Genomic DNA, 19,345 nt, shown 5'->3' with positions numbered 1-19,345 from the left:
AACTTCATCACAATTAGTATAAACAGTTTCAGCAACTTATCACCTCCTCTTACAGTGCAACAAATGGTCTCTTCTTCCCATATCTGATCTCTTATCGATAAACTAATCCGTAAAGCATTGTCATTTCAGTCCTGGTGTCAGCAAAGTCAGTTAAGGGTTAGCAGAGTTGACAACATATTTACTTTAACCTTGAAATAAACCAACTTTATATTCCTTCCTTTCAATTCTAACAATCTTAGTCTTTAGTCCATTCAAATAATGTCCTAGAAATTGATTTCTTTTCACTTTTCCTTTGTCTCTTCTCACAAGATTCTTCAAAGATTCTTCAAAGATTCTTCAAACAAGCCTCCTTTGTAAATCCAATATAGGAAAATTGTCTAGATCGCTCTCTTGGTTTATTGTTTGTATATCCCATGTAATTACTGAAAACCTCAGCCGGTTTCTTTTGCCTGTCCAGTGTAGCATCTTTTTCCATGTCCTTCCTGTCGCCTGTCACCTGTACATTCATTTTCAGCTCAGCTCGATCTTGTCAGGGAGAGCTTGTTCCTCTTCCATAAAAACTTTTGGAGACAGTCTCTCCCTAAAGGCAGATGTCACTGTTGACGCTGTTAGAACCAGCTGCTGAGTCCATGGTTCAAAAATACCCATCAATATGCTCAATGTTAGAACAGTTTGCTTCGTTCTGTAATTGTCAGTTGAGTTTCTGTGTTCTTCTCCTTTAATTGTAATCTTTAGTTCCCTCTCATTCCCTCTAGTGTCCAATTTTTAAAGCTTTATCTTATAATGTTTTTTTTAATTTGAAACAAAAGCATTTTACCATGGAAGTAAGGTAAAGGTAAAGGTTTCCCTTGACGTAAAGTCCAGTCGTGTCCAACTCTAGGGGGCGGTGCTCATCTCCGTTTCTAAGCCTTAGAGCCGGCGTTGTCCGTAGACACTTCTGGGTCGTGTGGCCAGCATGACGACACGGAACGCTGTTACCATCCCGCCGAAGCGGTACCTATTGATCTACTCACATTTGCATGTTTTCGAACTGCTAGGTGAGCAGGAGCTGGGACTAGCAACGGGAGCTCACCCCGCCACGCGGTTTTGAACCGCCGACCTTCCGATTGGCAGCTCAGCGGTTTAACCCGCAGCGCCACCGCGTCCCATTTACCATGGAAAGGATTCATTATAATTAATTCCAAAATCTTATTTCAAATTTATCTGGACCCTTAGTCCATTTGTAACTTTCTAAAAAAAAAGTTTTGATCACCTTTTTACTGTTTATTCCTTAATTTTTTTTTAAAGTACTTAAATCTGTAGTTAGAACTTTTGCTAAGGATTGAAGGAAACTTACCTGGTTCTGTCAAACTTGTTGATCCAAAATTTTCTAATAGCTGAAAAGCAGTTAGCAAGCAATTTCTGAAAAAGATTAGAAAAGGAAGTATGAGAACCCAGTGTCCTTAAAGGAACTGACTGTTTGGTTCTCCAGACTTTTCTTTTGAGTTTTATATGTCCGTATGTCCTATCATTTTGTCTTTTGGTTTGCTTTGGCTTGGCTTTTTGTAAGCCACCCAGAGCTGTGATAGTTTGGGGTGGCCTGTAAAATTTGTGAATAAATAAACTCATTCGGATCACTGTGATTGGTAACCTCTCTCAGCTCTTGAGTATAACACACAACCTCAGATTGACCCATTTTCTTAAATTTCTTGCATGTAAGACATTCCGTCTGGATAAGTTGGATACATCATTTCCCAGACCAAGTACATCTGGAACCCTTCACTGTATTGACCCAAATCTCCTTGCTCATGGTTTTCTTTTACTTTGATTTCAATTTTTCCCTTAGAAGTCCTTTAGCAACCCCATTACAGGTAGTCCTCAACTTACAAATATTCATTCATTCATCTCTTGCATACCGACACACACCACCATGCACCCTCCCTGACCATGGATGGGTTTGAATGGAACATCAGTCTTGCCCAAGACAGAGGGAGAGACATTCTTCTCTGCTTCAACAGGTAAGGTGAAAGCTTGAAAAGTTTGCTATGCCTATGTCTTCAAAGAGGGTGCATAACTGGGGTGGGCACTGATTTCAGCAGTTCCATAAATATGAAGCTCCCTGGGAATGCGTGGCTAACATATGAGCCCAGGAATGGTTGCAGCTTTAAGAAGGTGACCGTAAGTGTGTTCTATATGCCTTTGCCCACTCCAGAGCTCCTTTTCAGCTTCCAGTCCCAAGTGTATCAAATCCATACAGCATTATCTTCCTGGAAAGAACTACACATTGCATTTACAAAAGCTTCCAATCAACTTGGAGGTTTTCACCCAATGGGCAGTCCAAAACCCCCTGCCTATCAGCCAGGTGGACATTAATGTCATTCTTTCCATTTTTGCAGAATGGAATAGTTATGAGACTGAGTACTTTCAGAGGCAGGCTCCCTTTAGTTCTCTCAGGACCTCTTCGAAAATCAGTCCATTCTCATCCTTGTATCTGTAGTTTACTCAGGAAAACCCAGTTATTTTGCTCTCTGATTGTTAAGGGTTTCCCTCTTGTTCCCAATCCTTCATTCTGCGCCCTGGCTTTGACTGGCACAATGCCAGCTCTACTGAAAAGGAGAGAGATTCTGTAACCCCAAGATCAGGGAGCTCTGCCCCAGATCAGTGGTGAGCAACAATATTCACCTGAGGGGCACTTTGCCTCTTGGCAGACCTCTGAGGTCCACATACCAGCAGTGGTGGAGCAAAAGCTAGATTGTGTTACTTCCTTTCTTTGACTGATTCCCACACATTCACCAATACGTTTCGAAATGCCTCATACCTAGGAGTTCTCATTAATAGTTATTGCACCCTTGCAATTCTACACGTGAGGAGGTAGAATGGGATGGACCTTTGCCCCATGCTTGCTGTGTTTATGGTCCCTCTGGCTGTACAGAAGGAGTCTGTGGGCACGTGAAGCCCTGTTGCAGTCACCCTCTGGCAAAGTAGGTTGCGAGATTATGAAACCTACTTATGCTCCCCTCCCTCCTCGTGTTTAGACATGACTCAGAGTAATGAGAAATGAAGAGTACTATATATCCATTAAACCTTTTATACAAATATACAGCTTTTTGTCTCTATGTACGCATGTATTCTTACCCAGAACCCAGGAATATAATTATTTCATAAATTGAAATTTTCTCTTAATTACCTTTTTCCTCTATTACGCCTTCTGCAAGTACAAAGAAAAACTAGAGAAGAATACAATGAACCAAAACAAAGATTTACATAGTAAAATTAGCTAAAAATTCAAGAGGATGTTAATATAAGTCTGCAATTTGAAAATGTGTGTCAGTATGAATATGTCATTATTTAAAAGGGGTTATTATGCAGTAATTAACATCTAGTATAGCTCAAATCTTGAATTATACATTGCCATCATTCCTGCCTGGTCTAAGATGTTTGCCCTGTGCAAAGCCAGTATACTGAGTATACTTTTGGGGAATACAGACGTTAGTCATCATTGATAAAAAGAGAGAGCCACCTGAAAGGAAAAACTTGCTTTTAAGGTAGGTTTCATGCTCTTATTAATCATGGTCCAATATTATTGGGCTTTGTAACATTGCTACCAAACATGGGGAAAAATTAATCATCATCCTTTATTATTGTATTTCCAGCAATGCGATAGAGAATGAATTGTCTCTTTTGGCAACCAACACTGGAGTAATATACCATCAGTGGAAGATCTTATACCAGTCTTCTCTGAATATAGCCTGACTGTAAATTTGATGATTTCCTTCCATTTCTATTCTTATATATTACTTGTTCTCTTAACATTCTGCACCAATTAATCATACCGTCTTTGACTTGTTCACTTTCTGAATGATGTGATCTGATTTTTGTGTAATACTTTGTTCAAGTCCTGTCAGGTCTCTACGTATTCCACCTGGGTTTTGTAATTCCTTTTGGACTCTGCTACTGAATTGTAGGTATTGCCACCAACGAGGGGATTCTGGCCACTCAGAAGAGAGAGCTTTGAAGGATTTCTTCCTTGTCTTATTAACAATGAAGTCTTGTAGCCCATATAAATTATAATTATAATCCCTCGCCTGATCCTTTGTGTTTGTATATGAAAGTAAATATTTCACATTGAGGTAAGAAGTGATAGAGCTGGCCTGATATTTTTTCTATGTTTGTGTAATCTGTTTAAGACACTCATTATTATTGAACGATCCTTTATTGGTTGTATTTTTCTACATCTACCAAATCAAAGGTATTTGTGCAACTTCCCTGGAAGTCCTGCTCCGTTCAGAGAGACAATCCAGCCGTAAGGTGTTCTAATCCGTCTCTTATCCCAGTTAACACAACTGGCCACCCGTCCACCTCATTCTTTCACATGTTATAAATCTTTAGACTTTCTACCTCTGGGTCTTTTACTAGACAGTATAAAATCAGTTGTGTATCTCTGCCAGTGATTTAGTGTGGATTCTTCTGTCTTACTGGGATCCTCTGGAACAAAAACTCAAGCCTTGGCAAGATGTTCATTCCAACTGGGACAGTTACAGCTTTGTCCATCTTGAAATATCTGCCATTCTGTTTCTCCAGATGAGGAAATAATTGTTCTTAAATAAATATTTTTTTTACTTTTTGTGAAATAAATCCCAGTAACGTTTCCTATTGGTACTGCTTTTTTTATTTCAGATAAGTTCTGTTCCATTGTGTATCTTCCAATATTTTTATTGGTATGAGAAATCAATTTGGTTAACTATTCTTTCTGCAATGCAGCAGTGTGGATAGTACTGTGCATGCCTTCGTATGCCCATAAACATGCCTGCTCTGCCAGGGGAACTGGTTACAATTTTGTTTCTGCATGAGGGTCGAGGGGCCGGTTGTGATCTATCAGCCCTACATGGCATAGGTCCCAGTTATTTGAGGGACCACCTATCTCCTGTGGTGTCTGCCTGGCCAATATGAGCCAACAGGGCTGGCACGTCCCAGCTCCCTAATATTAAACTGTGTCATCTTTCAGAACCCAGGAAGCGCTCCTTCTCTCACACAGGGCCTGAGATTTGGGCGGCACCCATGCTGATGGTGCTCTAGAGGGCCTTAACGACTTGGCAGTTTTCCTTTGCCTTGGGCAGGCAGCTGGATCCCCTTGTGCAGCATATCCGTGAATGTTTTCTCTGTTGTTGGCTAGATGGGCTGTTTTGTTCTATTTTTTAAAATTAGTTAGCTTGGGTTTTTTTCTTTCCTTATTAATATTGTATTTTATTCTGTTTACATATATTCTGTTTATTCTGTTGATGTTGTGAGCCACTCGAATTATTCTGGAGTTGAGCAGCACCTATACCGAATGAATTGAATTAAATTAAATTATATTAAAACAATTAAATATAATTCACCACACTCCACACCCCAAGCTAATCCTTAATTCAAGCTCTTACCTGTCCTTGGTCAGACTCACTCCTCATATCCTTTCAGCGGCATTCTAGGCATCTCTGAAATGGTGGTTTCATCTCTGAAAATCAGAGAGCTGTCTGGGATCCATGTACATAGAGAGTCTACACGGGCACAATCTGATTCAAGGCTGATGTCATTTTCTCATTCTCACGTGCAGCAGAGCTTCAGAAATTTCCCAAAGTTCCCCCAGGTTTTTCAGGTGTCTGGGGAGGACCAGTCAAATAGGTCCCACCTAATGGAGGGCAGTCACAGAAATCTCCAAGGCTAAGAGGGAGTGATCTGTCCATGATAAAGGCTAATGTCCACATTTCTGAACTCTAGGTCACATAGCTGCTGCCCTGAGTAAAAAAATAGAGCTAGTAAGTGACGCCCATTGTAAGTGAGATCATCAAATGGCCCAAGATTGCCATGGTGGCCATGAACTCCTGAGCCACCTCTGAGTCAAGGAAAGACAGGATGAAATTCCTCAGGAGCTAAGCCTTGGGAATTCCACCAACCATCAGTAAAAATAATACAAAGCTCTTTGCTTTTCATGATTTCCCGACTATTCTTCCCCATCAGAATCTACATTTTATGTGTCTATAGATCATTACAATTCAGCTGTTCAACAACATCTGAAACCTAGACAGTCCGGCATCATGTTGTCAGATTTTGCCTCAAAATAAAGCCATTTGAAAGGCTGAGAAAACAGCTTTTTGTAATTCTTTCTGTTGGATCAATGTAACACAGCACAGGTCTTGTATGGCATGGGAGGGATTGTAAGTCCAAGATCAGGGGTCAGGTCCAGGTCATCTTTAGATATTCCTGGGGGTGGCTAGAAGGTAATCTCTGCAGGAGGCTGGCAAAGAAGAGGAAGAGCTCCATTTTGGCAAGATTCTCACCTGCACATGCTCTCTGACCTAGAAGAAAGCATGCATGGCAAAAAATTGGTGGGTTTATTGGTTTCTTAAACTTTTTCACATGGCTTCTCAATGTCCTATGGCCATGGAGAGGTCAGCACACCACAAAACAGTGAGAGATCGTAGATACAGAAAGAAGTTAAATGCAGTAATGGAATGGAGATGGATTTTTTTTTCTGACTACTAGATGGCAGCGGATGTCCTGAATGTGAAAATAATTTTATTTTAGCAGCTTCTAAAAACAGCTTCATTCTATAAAATAGCTGTACAGAAATAAAAACTTTACTCAAGGAGGTTAATAAGCTTTAGCTTTGATGATTAGCTTGAGGAAAGTTTTCTATGTGTGGTGTTTCTATATGGTTATCTCCCTTATAGCACCTAAGTGCAGGTAATCAGTTTTCAAGGATAGACACTGATAGGTTCCTTTTCAAACAATAATCAAATTACATATTGATATTATGGCCAGAGTAAGAAAGGTCTCTATCAGGTTCTATTTCATTGGAGATAAGAGTCAAACAGGGCTGTTTGTTTGCTCTGTTTTATTTAACACTTAGATCAATAATATCATAGTGGCCATGAAATCACAAAACTTCCCCCAGCCCCACCCAAAGAGTAGGCAGAAAAGTTCAGTGTTAATGTATGTGGACAGCATGGTTCTCATTTCCTGTTCTTGGACTGGTTTTACAGGTTCGTTGGTGAGATTACTTGATGGCTGTGAAAGGGAGAAATTGAGGATAAATTATGATAAAACAAAGGGAGTAGAAGTAATGTCAAACACAGAGGGACAATCAATGCCCAACAAATAGAGCAAGGACCCTCTTTTTTTGATCCCAGATGAGGGCAGTTAAAATATTGTAGGCCAAGGTGATAGCCCAGATGTTTATCGTGCTGAGATATGTGGTGGGATGAGTGGTTTGTTACTTAATTGGACATAGTCCAAAATAACTTTGTAGGGAAGATTATGAGTGCTTCTCTAAGGGTGGAGGTAGAGTTACTTTCCATACCTTGCACTCTTGGGACATCATAAGAAACTAGATAGCTTTCAAGAATCCCACCTTGCCAATTTTTGTTTTCTCCATTACAAAGCTGGGAATCAGCTATTCTCGCCCATCCTATTCTCTGTCCCCTTTGGGGGAACTCAGTTCTTGGAACAGAAAAACCAGAGAACAGCATCTGTGCCCCTCTGGTGCCAGACAAGGGGAGGATATAACTGGCTATGGCCACTGTCCAATTTATAATGAAATCCGGGCCAAACTACTGATAGTAGGTGAACTCAAGGGCTTGGACTCCAAATGGCTGAATTAGATTCTTGCAGGTGTGTTTCAAAGCATGAGATATCAGGCTGCTACTTTTGCTTTGTTGTCATTTAAACTTTATTTTTGTGCCTTTGAGTCAATCTTGTCTTAACACTCAGGAACCACGCTGAGACAAGGAATAGGTCTCTAGTGTTTTATTACTGCTACATTAGACAGAAAATCCTAACAAACTGAAGTGTGGGAAAAACCCAGACAGATAAACCCCAAAAGTCAAGGCGGGTCTGATCTGTGTCTCTTTGAATGGCTGCTTAATTCCTCAGTACTACGCATGCGTTTTCCCCCCTGGATAGGGGCCCCCTCCTGCTCACCATCAGTACTCATGACATCACCCTCCCCTCCAGATTCACATTCCATTTCAGCCCCCTGCCTTCCAGAGTTCCGCCCTCCCTCCAGGGTCTCATGAGAGTCCATCTCCCCCACCAAGCTCCCATGGGAACTGGGCAACGATGGAAATTCTTCAAAGGAAAACTCCTCCAAGGACGAATCACTGCTGCTCTCCAGGTCTGATAATGCTTCTGGCCCAGGTGGCTGCTTCTGGAAAATAGCTAGATAATTAGAAGATTCTTCCCCCCTCTCCCTTGGGAAATGCAAGCCGGAGGTGGAGGACTGTGGCTCTCCCTTCTCCTCTCGCTCTGGCCTCAGAGCCTCTGGTGGGGGTGGAGGTGGCCAACTTACGAACTCCTCTGCTTGGGATTCCTCTGCTTGCTCAGTCAAGTGAGGAATCTCTGGTAGAGTGCAAGGCTTAGGTTTGTGAGGGAAAAGCTGATGGAATCGTTGAACCAGCGCTTGTGCATGCACATCTCTGGCATTTTCCCACATGCACTCTTCCTCAGTGTACCCTTTCCAGTGTATTAAATATTGGATGCCCCTTCCCCTCCTCCTAGTGTCCAGAATTTCCTCAACTTCGTATTCCTCCTCCCCCTCCACAATTACTGTAGGTGAGGGGGCATTTGTGATCATAAGGTAGTTGGGGGAGGCTCTTTGGCTAGCAAGGCTCTGTGAAAAACTGGATGGATTTTCATGGATGCTGGCAGCTTTAAGCAATAAGCCACTGGATTTATCTGCTGTACCACAGTGAAAGGGCCCACAGACTTAGAGTCCAACTTCTTGGAAGGCCAGGTAGAGATCAAAAACTTGGTAGAGAGCCACACTTTGTCTCCTACCACAATCGCTGTCTGTGAGCATCTGCAGCTCTCTTGTAAGCACTCTTTGCCCTGTTCAGCTACTCCTTTAACAACTCCTGTGTGGCTTGTTGCTCTTTAAGAAAATCAGCCGTGGCTGGAACAGTTCCCTGCTGGGAGGAGGTGGGCAAGACCTGAGGGTTAACCCCGTAGAGTGCTTGGAAAGGAGACATCTTGGTAGAGGATTGCACAGAGGTGTTATAAGTAAATTCTGCCATGGGGAGCAGGGCTGGCCAATTGTCTTGCTGATAAGTGGTGTAACACCTGAGATACTGCTGTAACCATTGGTTAATTTTCTCAGCTTGCCCGTTACTAGCCGGATGATGCATTGATGATAGGTGGATCTGGACCCCTAATGACTGGAAAAGTGCCCTCCAGAACGTGGAAGTGAACTGAGGGCCTCTATCACTCACCAAGTGATTTATCATGCCTCTATACCTAAAAACATGGTCCATGAACAACTGCGCTGTGGCTTGCGCAGATGGGAGGCCCTTGCAAGGAATAAAATGCACCATTTTAGTGAAAAGGTCCACCACCAGTAGTATGGAAGTCAGCCCCTGGACCAGGGGTAAATCAGTGATGAAATGGATGGAGATTATATCCCAAGGCCTACTGGGGGCGTATAGGGGTTGCAAGAGTCCTGTGGGCTTCCCTGAGAGAGGCTTGTCTTGTCTACAGGTATGACAAGAAGCAACATAACCCTTTATGTCTGCAGTCATCTTAGGCCACCAGTAGTCTCTCAGAGCTCTATGGAGAGTTTTGAAAACACCTCCGTAGCCTGCGGTTTGATGGTCATGGCAAAGTCTCAGTACTTCTTCCCTCAATGAGGGGGGAATGTATAATCGCCCACTATGCCAGAGGAGTCCTGCCTCCACATTAAAGGGGGAGGCAGTGTCTTGCAGGCCCCTCTGGAGGTCATCCATCCTGGCCCTGGCATATGGGTCCTGTTGCTGCTAAGCTCTGACTCTTGTGAATAGGTCCTCTGCTTGTCTGCCTGCTGCTAAAATCTCTGTCTGGTTCCCCCTCATAGACTGCTGAAAGTTGTGAGGTTGTAATATAGTAGCTTATACCTCCTGGTGAGTAGTGGGAGTTGCCTGAATGGATCGAGACAGGGCATCTGCCAAACAGTTCTGTGCCCTGGGAACATAAGAAATAACAAAATTGAAACGGGAGAAAAACTGGCTCCATCTGATTTGGCGTGGGGTGAGGGATCTGGTGTTTTGTAGAAGCTGTAAATTCTTGTGATCGGTGCAAACTTTCACAGGAAATGTTGCACCTTCTAGCCAGTGCCTCCACTCTTGAAATTCTGCTTTAATTGCCAGCAACTCCTTGTTAAAAACATCATAGTTTCTCTGCTGGTGAGAGCGTGCGGGAGAAAAATGCACAAGGGAGCAGTGTCTTTCCTTCTTTGTCATTATATTGCAATAAAACAGCTGCGATAGCAAAATCTGAAGCATCTGAATGCATTATGAATTGCTTCGAGGGATCAGGGTGCTTTAAAAGTGGCTGGGATGCAAAGAGTTGCTTGAATTCTTGGAAGGCTGCTTGCTCTCTCTCCCCCCAAATGAATTTTGATCCTTTCTTCAAAGCTGTGTGAGGGGCTTGGCCCTGTCACTAAATTTATTTATGAAACTCCTGTAGAAATTGGAGAATCCTAGGAATCTTTGTACCTCTTTCACATCATGGGGGGGTTGCCAAGAGAGAATTTCCTGGACTTTTGAAAGATCCATGGATATGCCTTCTGTTGATATTCTATAGCCCAGGAAATGTAATTCAGTTAAATCGAAGGCACACTTCTCTAGCTTGGTGAACAGCTTATGTCATGAGTACTGATGGTGAGCAGGAGGGGGCCTCTATCCAGGGGGGAAAATGCATGCGTAGTACTGAGGAATTAAGCAGCTGTTCAAAGAGACACAGATCAGACCTGCCTTAACTTTTGAGGTATATCTGTCTGAGTTTTCCCATGCTTCTTCAGTTTGTTAGAATTTTCTGTCTTATGTAGCAGTAATAAACACTAGAGACCTACTCCTCGACTCAGCGTGATTCTTGACTGTTAGGACAGCTTGTTCTCTCTCAGTCTTTGTAAGACATTACGTACATGGGTTACATGAGTTGTAGCATCCTCAGAGAATATTAATATGTCATCTAGATAAATGACCAGATACTTATCTAGTAAATCAGGGAAAATTTGATTCATAAATCAGGAAAATATGGCTCCCGCATTCGTCAAGCCAAACGGAAGAACAAGGTACTCAAATTTCCCATACCTGGTATCGAAGGCAGTCAGGTATCCATACCCCTCTTTCATCTGGATCAGATTGTATACATTCCTGAGCTCCAACCTAGTAAATATGTGTGCTTTCTGTAAGCGATCCAGCAGATCAGATATTAGGGGGAGTGGGTAATTTTCTTTGACTGTGACTTTATTGCGGGAACTGAAATCATGCACCACTCTCATGGGTGCCTCCTGGTTTGCCGGTGCCAACGGGCCAGGCTTCTCTAGTACGAAGAAGGTAGGACCAGACGCTGGGGAAGTAGATGGTCGGATGAAACCCTTTTGGAGATTAGAATCCAAGTAATCCTTTAAGGTGGCTAGTTCCTTGGGGGCCATGGGATATTGTTTCCTTGCTGGAATCTTGGCTCCTGGTATCAACTCAATGGTGCAATCACAGTCCCTATGGAGGGTTAGTGCTGTGGCCTCTTGCTCGCTGAAAACATCTGCGAAATCTGCATACTTGGCTGGCAACTGGATCCCCCCTGCTTTGGTGACTGCACTGGTTGCTGGAGAGAGGAGAATGGCTTGAATCTTGTGGTGCTGGCATTCCTTAGCTGGGAAGGAGATTGCTCCCATAGTCCAGTTCAACAATGGGTTGTGGATCTTCAGCCAAGGTGTGCCCAGGACTATAGGCACATTAAGTGATGCAATAACATAAAGGTGGATCCACTCAGTGTGGTTTCCTGTTGTTAGTTGCAAAGGTTCTGTGAAACTTCTAATCAGCCCTGCCTTGAGGGGCTGGCCGTCAATGGTCTCCACTTCTATGGGACGTGGCAATTCTATAGTCGGGATGTTGAGGTCTTGTACAGTCTGTACATCAATAAAATTGGTGGAAGCTCCGGAATCCACGAGGGCCTCTAGCTTGACCTTGTGCTCTGGGTTTACGTGCATTATGACTGGTAAGTAGTAAAAGGATTGCCTGGAATCCTCAGAATGAGACCTTCTTAATTGATTGATGGTCTCCCTGCTGAGCTCTCTGGAGGGAGACTGATGGAGTTTCCCTGGTTGGAAGTAGAGGCGGAGGTGGCTCTTGGTTCTGCTGCTTGCCCTGGGGCTGTTACAGAATTTGCTTGGCTTCTTGCTGGGCAAGCTCTCACCATGTGCCCCTGGACTCCGCAGTAGAAACAGAGGGCTCTCTCTCTCCTTCTCTGTCTCTCAGCCTCGGAAATAAGCCTCCTGCTCACCCCGATCTGCATCAGCTTCTCTGGTCCTGAGTAAAGAGATGCTGCGGAGAGAGCTGGAAATCCTGGAAGTGCTCTGAGGCCTCTGTTTCTCCCCAGCTGCATCTGTCTGAGCTCTTCTACCCTGGCGTCTACGACCAGAGACAGTTAATATAAACCTTCTAGGGTAGCTGGTGTTCCCTGGCGCACTAATTCATTTTTAATTTCTTCATCCAGCCCCTGTTTGAATTGGTCTTTCAAGGCACTCTCATTCCAGTCCAGATCTCCTGCTAACAGCTTGAAATCAGCAATGTACATTCCCACCCTCTTGTTGCCTTGTTTGAGCTTCCGAATTTCCCAGCTGGCAGTGACCTCTCTGATCCAGTCATCAAAGTGTGCTTGGAACCCTGCTAGAAAATTCTGGTAGTCACTGAGAATTGGATCATTGTTCTCCACCATGGGAATAGCCCATTTGGCTGTTGGGCCCTTTAGCAGACTTAAAATGAAGGTGACTCTGGTTCTGTCTGTGGGAAACTCTACTGGTCTGCTGTCAAAAAACATTGTGCACTTTGTGAGAAAGGTTCTCAACTGTCCTGCTTCTCCTGCAAACTTCTCTGGTAGACTGCCCTGGGATCTCAAGACTACTGGTGGAGCTGCTGCTGCTGCTGCTGGCACCAGTTGTGGGTTAATCGGAGCTGGTTGTTGTAACTGCTGTAGCATGGCTGCTTGTAATGTGTTGATCTGGAGATCTACTTGTTAGTGTTGTTGTTGCAATGCTGCTGCCAGTTGTTGGATGGCTTGCCAAATTTCCTGGTTTTCTGAAGACATTTTCCCAAAAGTCTCTTCCTTTTTTTTCGTTCCTCCCTCTTTCAATGGCAGTAAGAATTTGTTAGGATTTTCTGTCCTAACAGTCAGGAACCACGCTGAGACAAGGCATAGGTCTCTAGTGTTTTATTACTGCTACATTAGACAGAAAATCCTAACAAACTGAAGAACCATGGGAAAAACCCAGACAGATAAACCCCAAAAGTCAAGGCGGGTCTGATCTGTGTCTCTTTGAATGGCTGCTTAACTCCTCAGTACTATGCATGCGTTTTCCCCCCTGGATAGGGGCCCCCTCCTGCTCACCATCAGTACTCATGACAAATCTTGACTCCTGGTGACTGCCTGGACAAGTCCCTGCAGTTTTCTTGGCAAGATATCAGAAGTGGTTTGCCCTTGCCTGTCTCCTTAGGACTGAGAGAGAGTGACTAGTCATAGGTCACCCAACTGGATTGGTGTCTAAGGCAGGACTAGAACTCAGAGTCTCCTGGTTTCTAGCCTGATGGCTAAACCACTACAACTAACTACAAACATTACAACTGGCCCTCACATTTAAACTTAGAAAGAAGTTTTTAAAGTGTTTAATTGTAGCCCTGGTTTTATCTTGATCCAATTTTCTTATGTCTAACATTTTTTAAATCATATTTTATCCTATCTTATGATATTTTATTTTATTGCTTTCTTGTATTTTATGCTCTGCTCCATTGTTGTGACCTAAACATAAACCTATTTACTTACAAAGTCAAGCTAAGAATACCCAAAGCCTGCAACCACCTGAAGGCCAGAGTCAGCCAGGAAGGCTGCAAGACAAGATTCATCCTGGATCGCCAAAATATAGAGGTGCTGAGGCCAACTCAGCAGGAATAACAGGAACTCATGCACAGAGTCAATTATTCTGCAGACCAACTTTGGAAACAACAGACAAGTCGGTGAATGGGTGGTGGAGTCTGGCCACAAATGTTGCCCATTAGGTCTAAACTCTGTTAAATTAAGGCCAATGAAATCCAGGTTTTATCAGTTGTTTTCTTTCCAAGCAAGGTGTTAAGGGTTGCCTATTACTGGATGCATGTTCACATGTACAAAGAATCTTACCTGCAGAGAAAGGCAGGAATGCTTCTTTTTTCACAAATTTTCCCTTAGAGTCAAGAAAATGCTCAGGATAGAATTCCTGAGGTTTCTCCCACTGAGATTCATCATGGAGTACAGATGTCAGCAATGGAGCAATGTGCATGCCCTAAAAACTGAAAGGGAAAAAAAGTATATGAAAAGGAATATGTCCATTTAAGACATTGCTAGACAAATCATTACAGTGATTTTTTTAAAAAAAATGTTATTGCAATGTAAATACTGGGCCTGGAGAAACACTCAGTTTAAAAAAAAAACAAAAACAAAGGAAAGACATGAGGCAAATTAATATATTATCAGCTGGGCCAGTGCTTAATAGCTCTTAAAACTGCATGTTACTATACTGAAAATTGTACATTTTGATGTATAAAGCAGGAATAGAACTTGAACAATGCATTTACTTCAGACTGATCACCTTGGGAATGAAGAAGCCTTTGAAAGTTATGTCCCTGGTGGTTGCATGTGGCACATTGGTTGGAACAATATCAGCAAACCTTTGAACTTCATGAATCACCGCATCGGTGTAAGGCATTTTGGCTCGGTCTTCCGTCCGTGGCTGACAAACCCCAATCTCTTTTGCAATTTCTTCTTGGACTTTACCTGAGAGAACAAAACAGCTTAAAAAGCTAGCCACAACAAAACTTTCTCATGCTGTCTAAAAATAGTTTCAATCTCAAATCCAACAGAATCCCTTGCTTAACTAAAAAATATTGTCCATAAAAATAAAATCGAATAAGAAACAGAGAACAATTTTATTCCCTTAAAAAAATAAAATAAAGTTCAATAAAACAGTATGCCTTTTAGATTTCTTGCTTGACTTTTAATCCATGAAAGTAAACAAAACACATTTAAACATAAGTCCCTGAAAATAATGAAAAATCCACCAAGAGAAGATAGTACTTCGGTATCAGAGATCACCTCTTAAAATTCAGTAAGAAAAGCAGAAGTGAATTAAGAAACCGGGTGGCTGGAATTAATGTCCCTAAGGGCTTCAGACGCAGTTCGGACAAGATGGTTCTCCCACTTCTCAGCTGTTCCACACACGATTTGATCATCGATTTCATGACCCTCCGGCAAGCTGCAGCTGTCCAGAAACCTGAGGAGCGGTTCTTGAATTTCCTCCTTCCTGGAGAATATTTTGGGGCTCAGAATCTCCCCTGAGCCACCAATTAAACATCACGCTGTCGGTCTAGCCTCGGAGCTGGCTAAGATCGCACTTCCACCATGAAATCCCCGCTGGAAGTCTCGTAGAAACTTTCCAATTGTGCCCATAGTAGTTTTCAAAGGTGATCATGTGAATTCCTTAAGAAAAGAACTTAAAATATACACTCATGAACAAATATGAAAATCAGGAATGTTACCCCTCTCCCCTTCATTAATAGCTGTAAGAAAAGCTTGGGTGGGGTGTTCCTTCCTGAAGAAATGGTTTTAATTACTTATAATTCTGCTTAAGAGGTGCAAACATAGGAGTCCCTCTAAGTAGATGTATCAGATCTTTTACTTTAATACAGTAGCATTGATATTTCCCCATTGGCTCACTGGGATTTTGAACCATCTCTTTTCCCCTAGTCCCCACTAGCCAACATTCCTTGGTGGATGGGACCGGTAACATGCCCAGCATGCCAGACTGAATCAGATGGGTAGAAACAACTGGGAGAAGACAGTCCCTTAGGTAACCCGGGCCCAGTCCATGAAGGGCTTTAAAGGTGACAACCAGCACCTTGAACTGCATCCAGAAGCACACTGGTAACCAATGCAGCCCCCGAAGCAGTGGCATTACATGTGTCCAATATCCAACACCATTTACTATCTGTGCAGCAACATTCTGTACCCGTTGAAGCTTCTGAAAGGTCTTCAAGGGCAGCCCCAGGTAGAGAAGTAATTGTCCTAACTGCCAGGAAACATGCTGAGACAAGGAACTGGTCTCTAATGTTTTATTGCTTGTACATAACAGGAATCCTAACAAACTGAAGAAGCGTGGGAAAAAACCAGCCATATAAACCCCAAAGGTTAAGGCGGTCCCGATCTGTCTCTTTGAATGGCTACCTAATTCCTCAGTGCTACGCATGCGCTTAACAGTCTGGATGGGAGCCCCCTGCTCGCCATCCTTACTCATGACAGTAATCCAGATTACTGCATGCTTCTTAATCACCAGGTGTTACGTCCATCATTGTTCTGTAAGGCCTCTTCAGATCCATCACATGCAGATTTCCCAGAATGGGTATGGTCCTGGGTTCCAGGGGAAGATTTGGGGAGCTGTTATTCCAGGAACTGCCTTTTTCAAAAGGGATGCAATGGCAAGAAGACATAGTAATAGTGTTAAAACAGGTCCAATCCAATCCATCTCCTTTTAGTAAGCAGTTTTCAGTAATAGTTGCAATGAATCTTATAAACTGAAATGATTCAAGCATGTCCTTCAAAGAAATGCATTAGGCATTGCCTGACCACTCTTTCTGCTGAATCACCAGAGTGCTGTGGACAGTAAAGTACTTCCAACCTTTGCTCTTGTTTTCTCTCTCCCCACCAGGAATCTGATCTGAACTTGCCTAGGTATGGGCGGGATCTACGAACCTTGTCAAACAAGTTTAAACTTCTTTGAGCTGTGTAACAATCCAACCTTTAGGACAGGTGTTAATAATATTTTATCAAGCCTTTGGGGTAAACGTTTCACTATTCAGTTAAGGAATCCAGCAAATGGAATCAAATTAACCAATACTGGGCCCAAAGAACCACAGAGATGTGCCTTCATGAGTAATTATTTAGCCAATGATTTAGCCAATGATTTCACACAATGAAAAAGAATTTTCCACGTCTCTCTGAGTAGGAAGAGGGGAGTATTTTCTTTTTTCTGCATGATCTCTTCTTTGGGCCAAACAGGTTTCTGTGACCAACTTCCTCTCTGCTTGTGGCACTGGGGTCTTGGAGGGTGATGTATGCAAATGTATGCAGCCGTGTATGGCCATTTCATTTCCTCCTCCTTCCACGCTGAGGAAACCTGTCAACTGGTCCAAGAATGCAGCAGTGTGGGCAGTATTGTGCATGCCTTCCAATGCCCCTATAACATGCCTGCTCTGCCAGGAGAACTGGTTACAGTTTAGTTTCTGCATGAGGGTCAAGGGGCTTTTGTGACCAATAAACCCTTACATGGCAAAGGTCCCGGTTATTTGAGGGACCGCCTATCGCCTGTGGTATCTGCCTGTCCGATATGAGCCGACGGGGTTGGCATGTCCCAGCTCCCTAATATCAACCCACGTCATCTTTCAGGCCCCAGGAAGTGCGCCTTCTCTGTCACAGGGCCTGAGATTTGGGTGGCTTCCATGCCAATGGTGCCATACAGGGCCTTAACGACCTGGCAGTTCCCCCTGGCCTTGGGGCAGGGTAGCTGGATCCCCCTGTGAAGTACAGTATATCCATTAATGCTTTCAGTGTTGTTGGCTGGATTATTATTATTATTATTATTATTATTATTATTAGTTCTCTATTTATCTTGGGGGGGTTTTAATCTCCTTATTAATATTGTATTTTATTCTGTTTGTTTGTTTATTTATTTATTTATTAAATTTTTCTGCCGCCCATCTTGCTTACAATGGCTCTGGATGACTTACAAATAATAAAAATGGCAAATCACTAAAACAATTAAATATAAATACATGAAAATACAAATACAAGATATAAAATATAAAACATAGAATATAGAATATAAAATTCAAGATGGGAAGCTTTTAATCCTGGCACCTTCACGGGGGCCAACCACCCCCATGAATAGCTGTCCCCCCTCCTATCCCAGGCCAGGTGGCATAACCATGTTTTCATTCCCTTCTGAAAGGCCGGGAGAATGGGGGCCTGTCTTACCCCCAGGGGATAGCTTGTTCCAAAGGGTGGGTGCCATGGCAGAGAAGGCCCTCCCCCTGGATCCTGCCAATCAGCAATCCATCATGGTCAGGGTCCGTAACACGCCCTCCCTGCCTGACTGGGTGGGATGGGTCGATGTAACGGGGGTGAAGCAGTCCCTCAGGTAACCTGGCCCCATGCCACGTAGGGCTTTAAAGGTGATGACCAACACCTTGAATTGGGCCCAGAAGCAAACCGGCACTCAAAGCAACTTGTGCAGCAAAGGTGTTATATGTGCCCTTCCAGGGGCTCCTAAAACTGCTCGTGCAGCTGCATTTTGCACCAGCTGTAGCTTCTGGAAACTCTTCAAGTGTAGCCCCATGTAGACTGCATTGCAGTAGTCTATGCAGGAGATGACCAGGCCATGAGTTACTGTGCGGAGGGACTCCTGATCCAGGAAGGGACATAGCTGGCACACAACATGAAGTTGTGCAAAGGCTTCCCTGGCCACAGCTGCCACCTGCTCTTTGAGCAGGAGCCGTGAGTCCAGGAGAACCCCCAGGTTCCACACTGGGTCTGTCTGGGGCAGTGCAACCCCATCCAGAACCAAAGATAGGAAATTTCTGGATACCTGGGAGCCCCCAAACCGCAGCCATTCCGTCTTGCCAGGGTTCAGCTGAAGCCTGTTGTTCCCCATCCAAACCTTTACAGCCTCCAGGCACTGCGAAAGGGTGGCAACAGCATCATTTATGTCACCTGAGATGGAGATGTATAATTGAGTATCATCAGCATATTGATGATACCTCACCCCATGGCAACGGATGATCTCATCCAGCGGTTTCAGGTAGATGTTAAGAAGGAGCAGAGAGAGTACTGAACCCTGCGGCACCCCACAAAGGAGGGCCCGGGGCCCAGATTTCTCTCTCTCTATCAACACTGATTGGGACCAGCCCTGGAAGAAGGAGGTGAACCAACGCAACACTACACTACCCACCCCCAACTCCCTGAGCTGACCCAAAAGGATACCATGGTCAATGGTATCGAAAGCCACTGAGAGGTCATGAAGAGCCAGGATGAATGCACTGCCCCCATCCAGCCCTCACCAGAGATCATCCATAAGCTTGACCAAAGCTGTTTCCATCCCATATCCAGGCCTGAAACCTGACTCAAAGGGGTCCAGATAATCTGTTTCATCCAGGATCCTCTGGACCTGCAATGCTACCACTTTCTCAATCCAGTCTCCCACTTTCTAAAAAGGGATGGTGGGAGACTGGATGAAAATTGTCCAGAATGGTAGGGTCCAGTGATGGTTTCTTGAGGA

At 43.6% G+C, this 19,345-nt stretch overlaps 1 protein-coding gene across 1 annotated transcript in view; it reads right to left on the bottom strand.

The window, feature by feature from the left end:
- LOC134506877 (cytochrome P450 2K1-like) overlaps positions 1–16,406 on the bottom strand; it is a 34,054-nt gene extending 17,648 nt beyond the window's left edge. Inside the window, exon 1 of the mRNA XM_063317254.1 lies at positions 16,356–16,406. Coding sequence (XP_063173324.1) covers positions 16,356–16,391 — 36 coding nt within the window. The 5' untranslated portion in view covers positions 16,392–16,406. The remainder of the gene's footprint in view (positions 1–16,355) is intronic.
- Positions 16,407–19,345: the final 2,939 nt, after the last annotated feature.

This window comes from Candoia aspera, chromosome 1, assembly GCF_035149785.1.
Source record: "Candoia aspera isolate rCanAsp1 chromosome 1, rCanAsp1.hap2, whole genome shotgun sequence".
Taxonomy (NCBI): domain Eukaryota; kingdom Metazoa; phylum Chordata; class Lepidosauria; order Squamata; family Boidae; genus Candoia; species Candoia aspera.
This window is presented reverse-complemented; position numbering and strand designations above follow the sequence as displayed.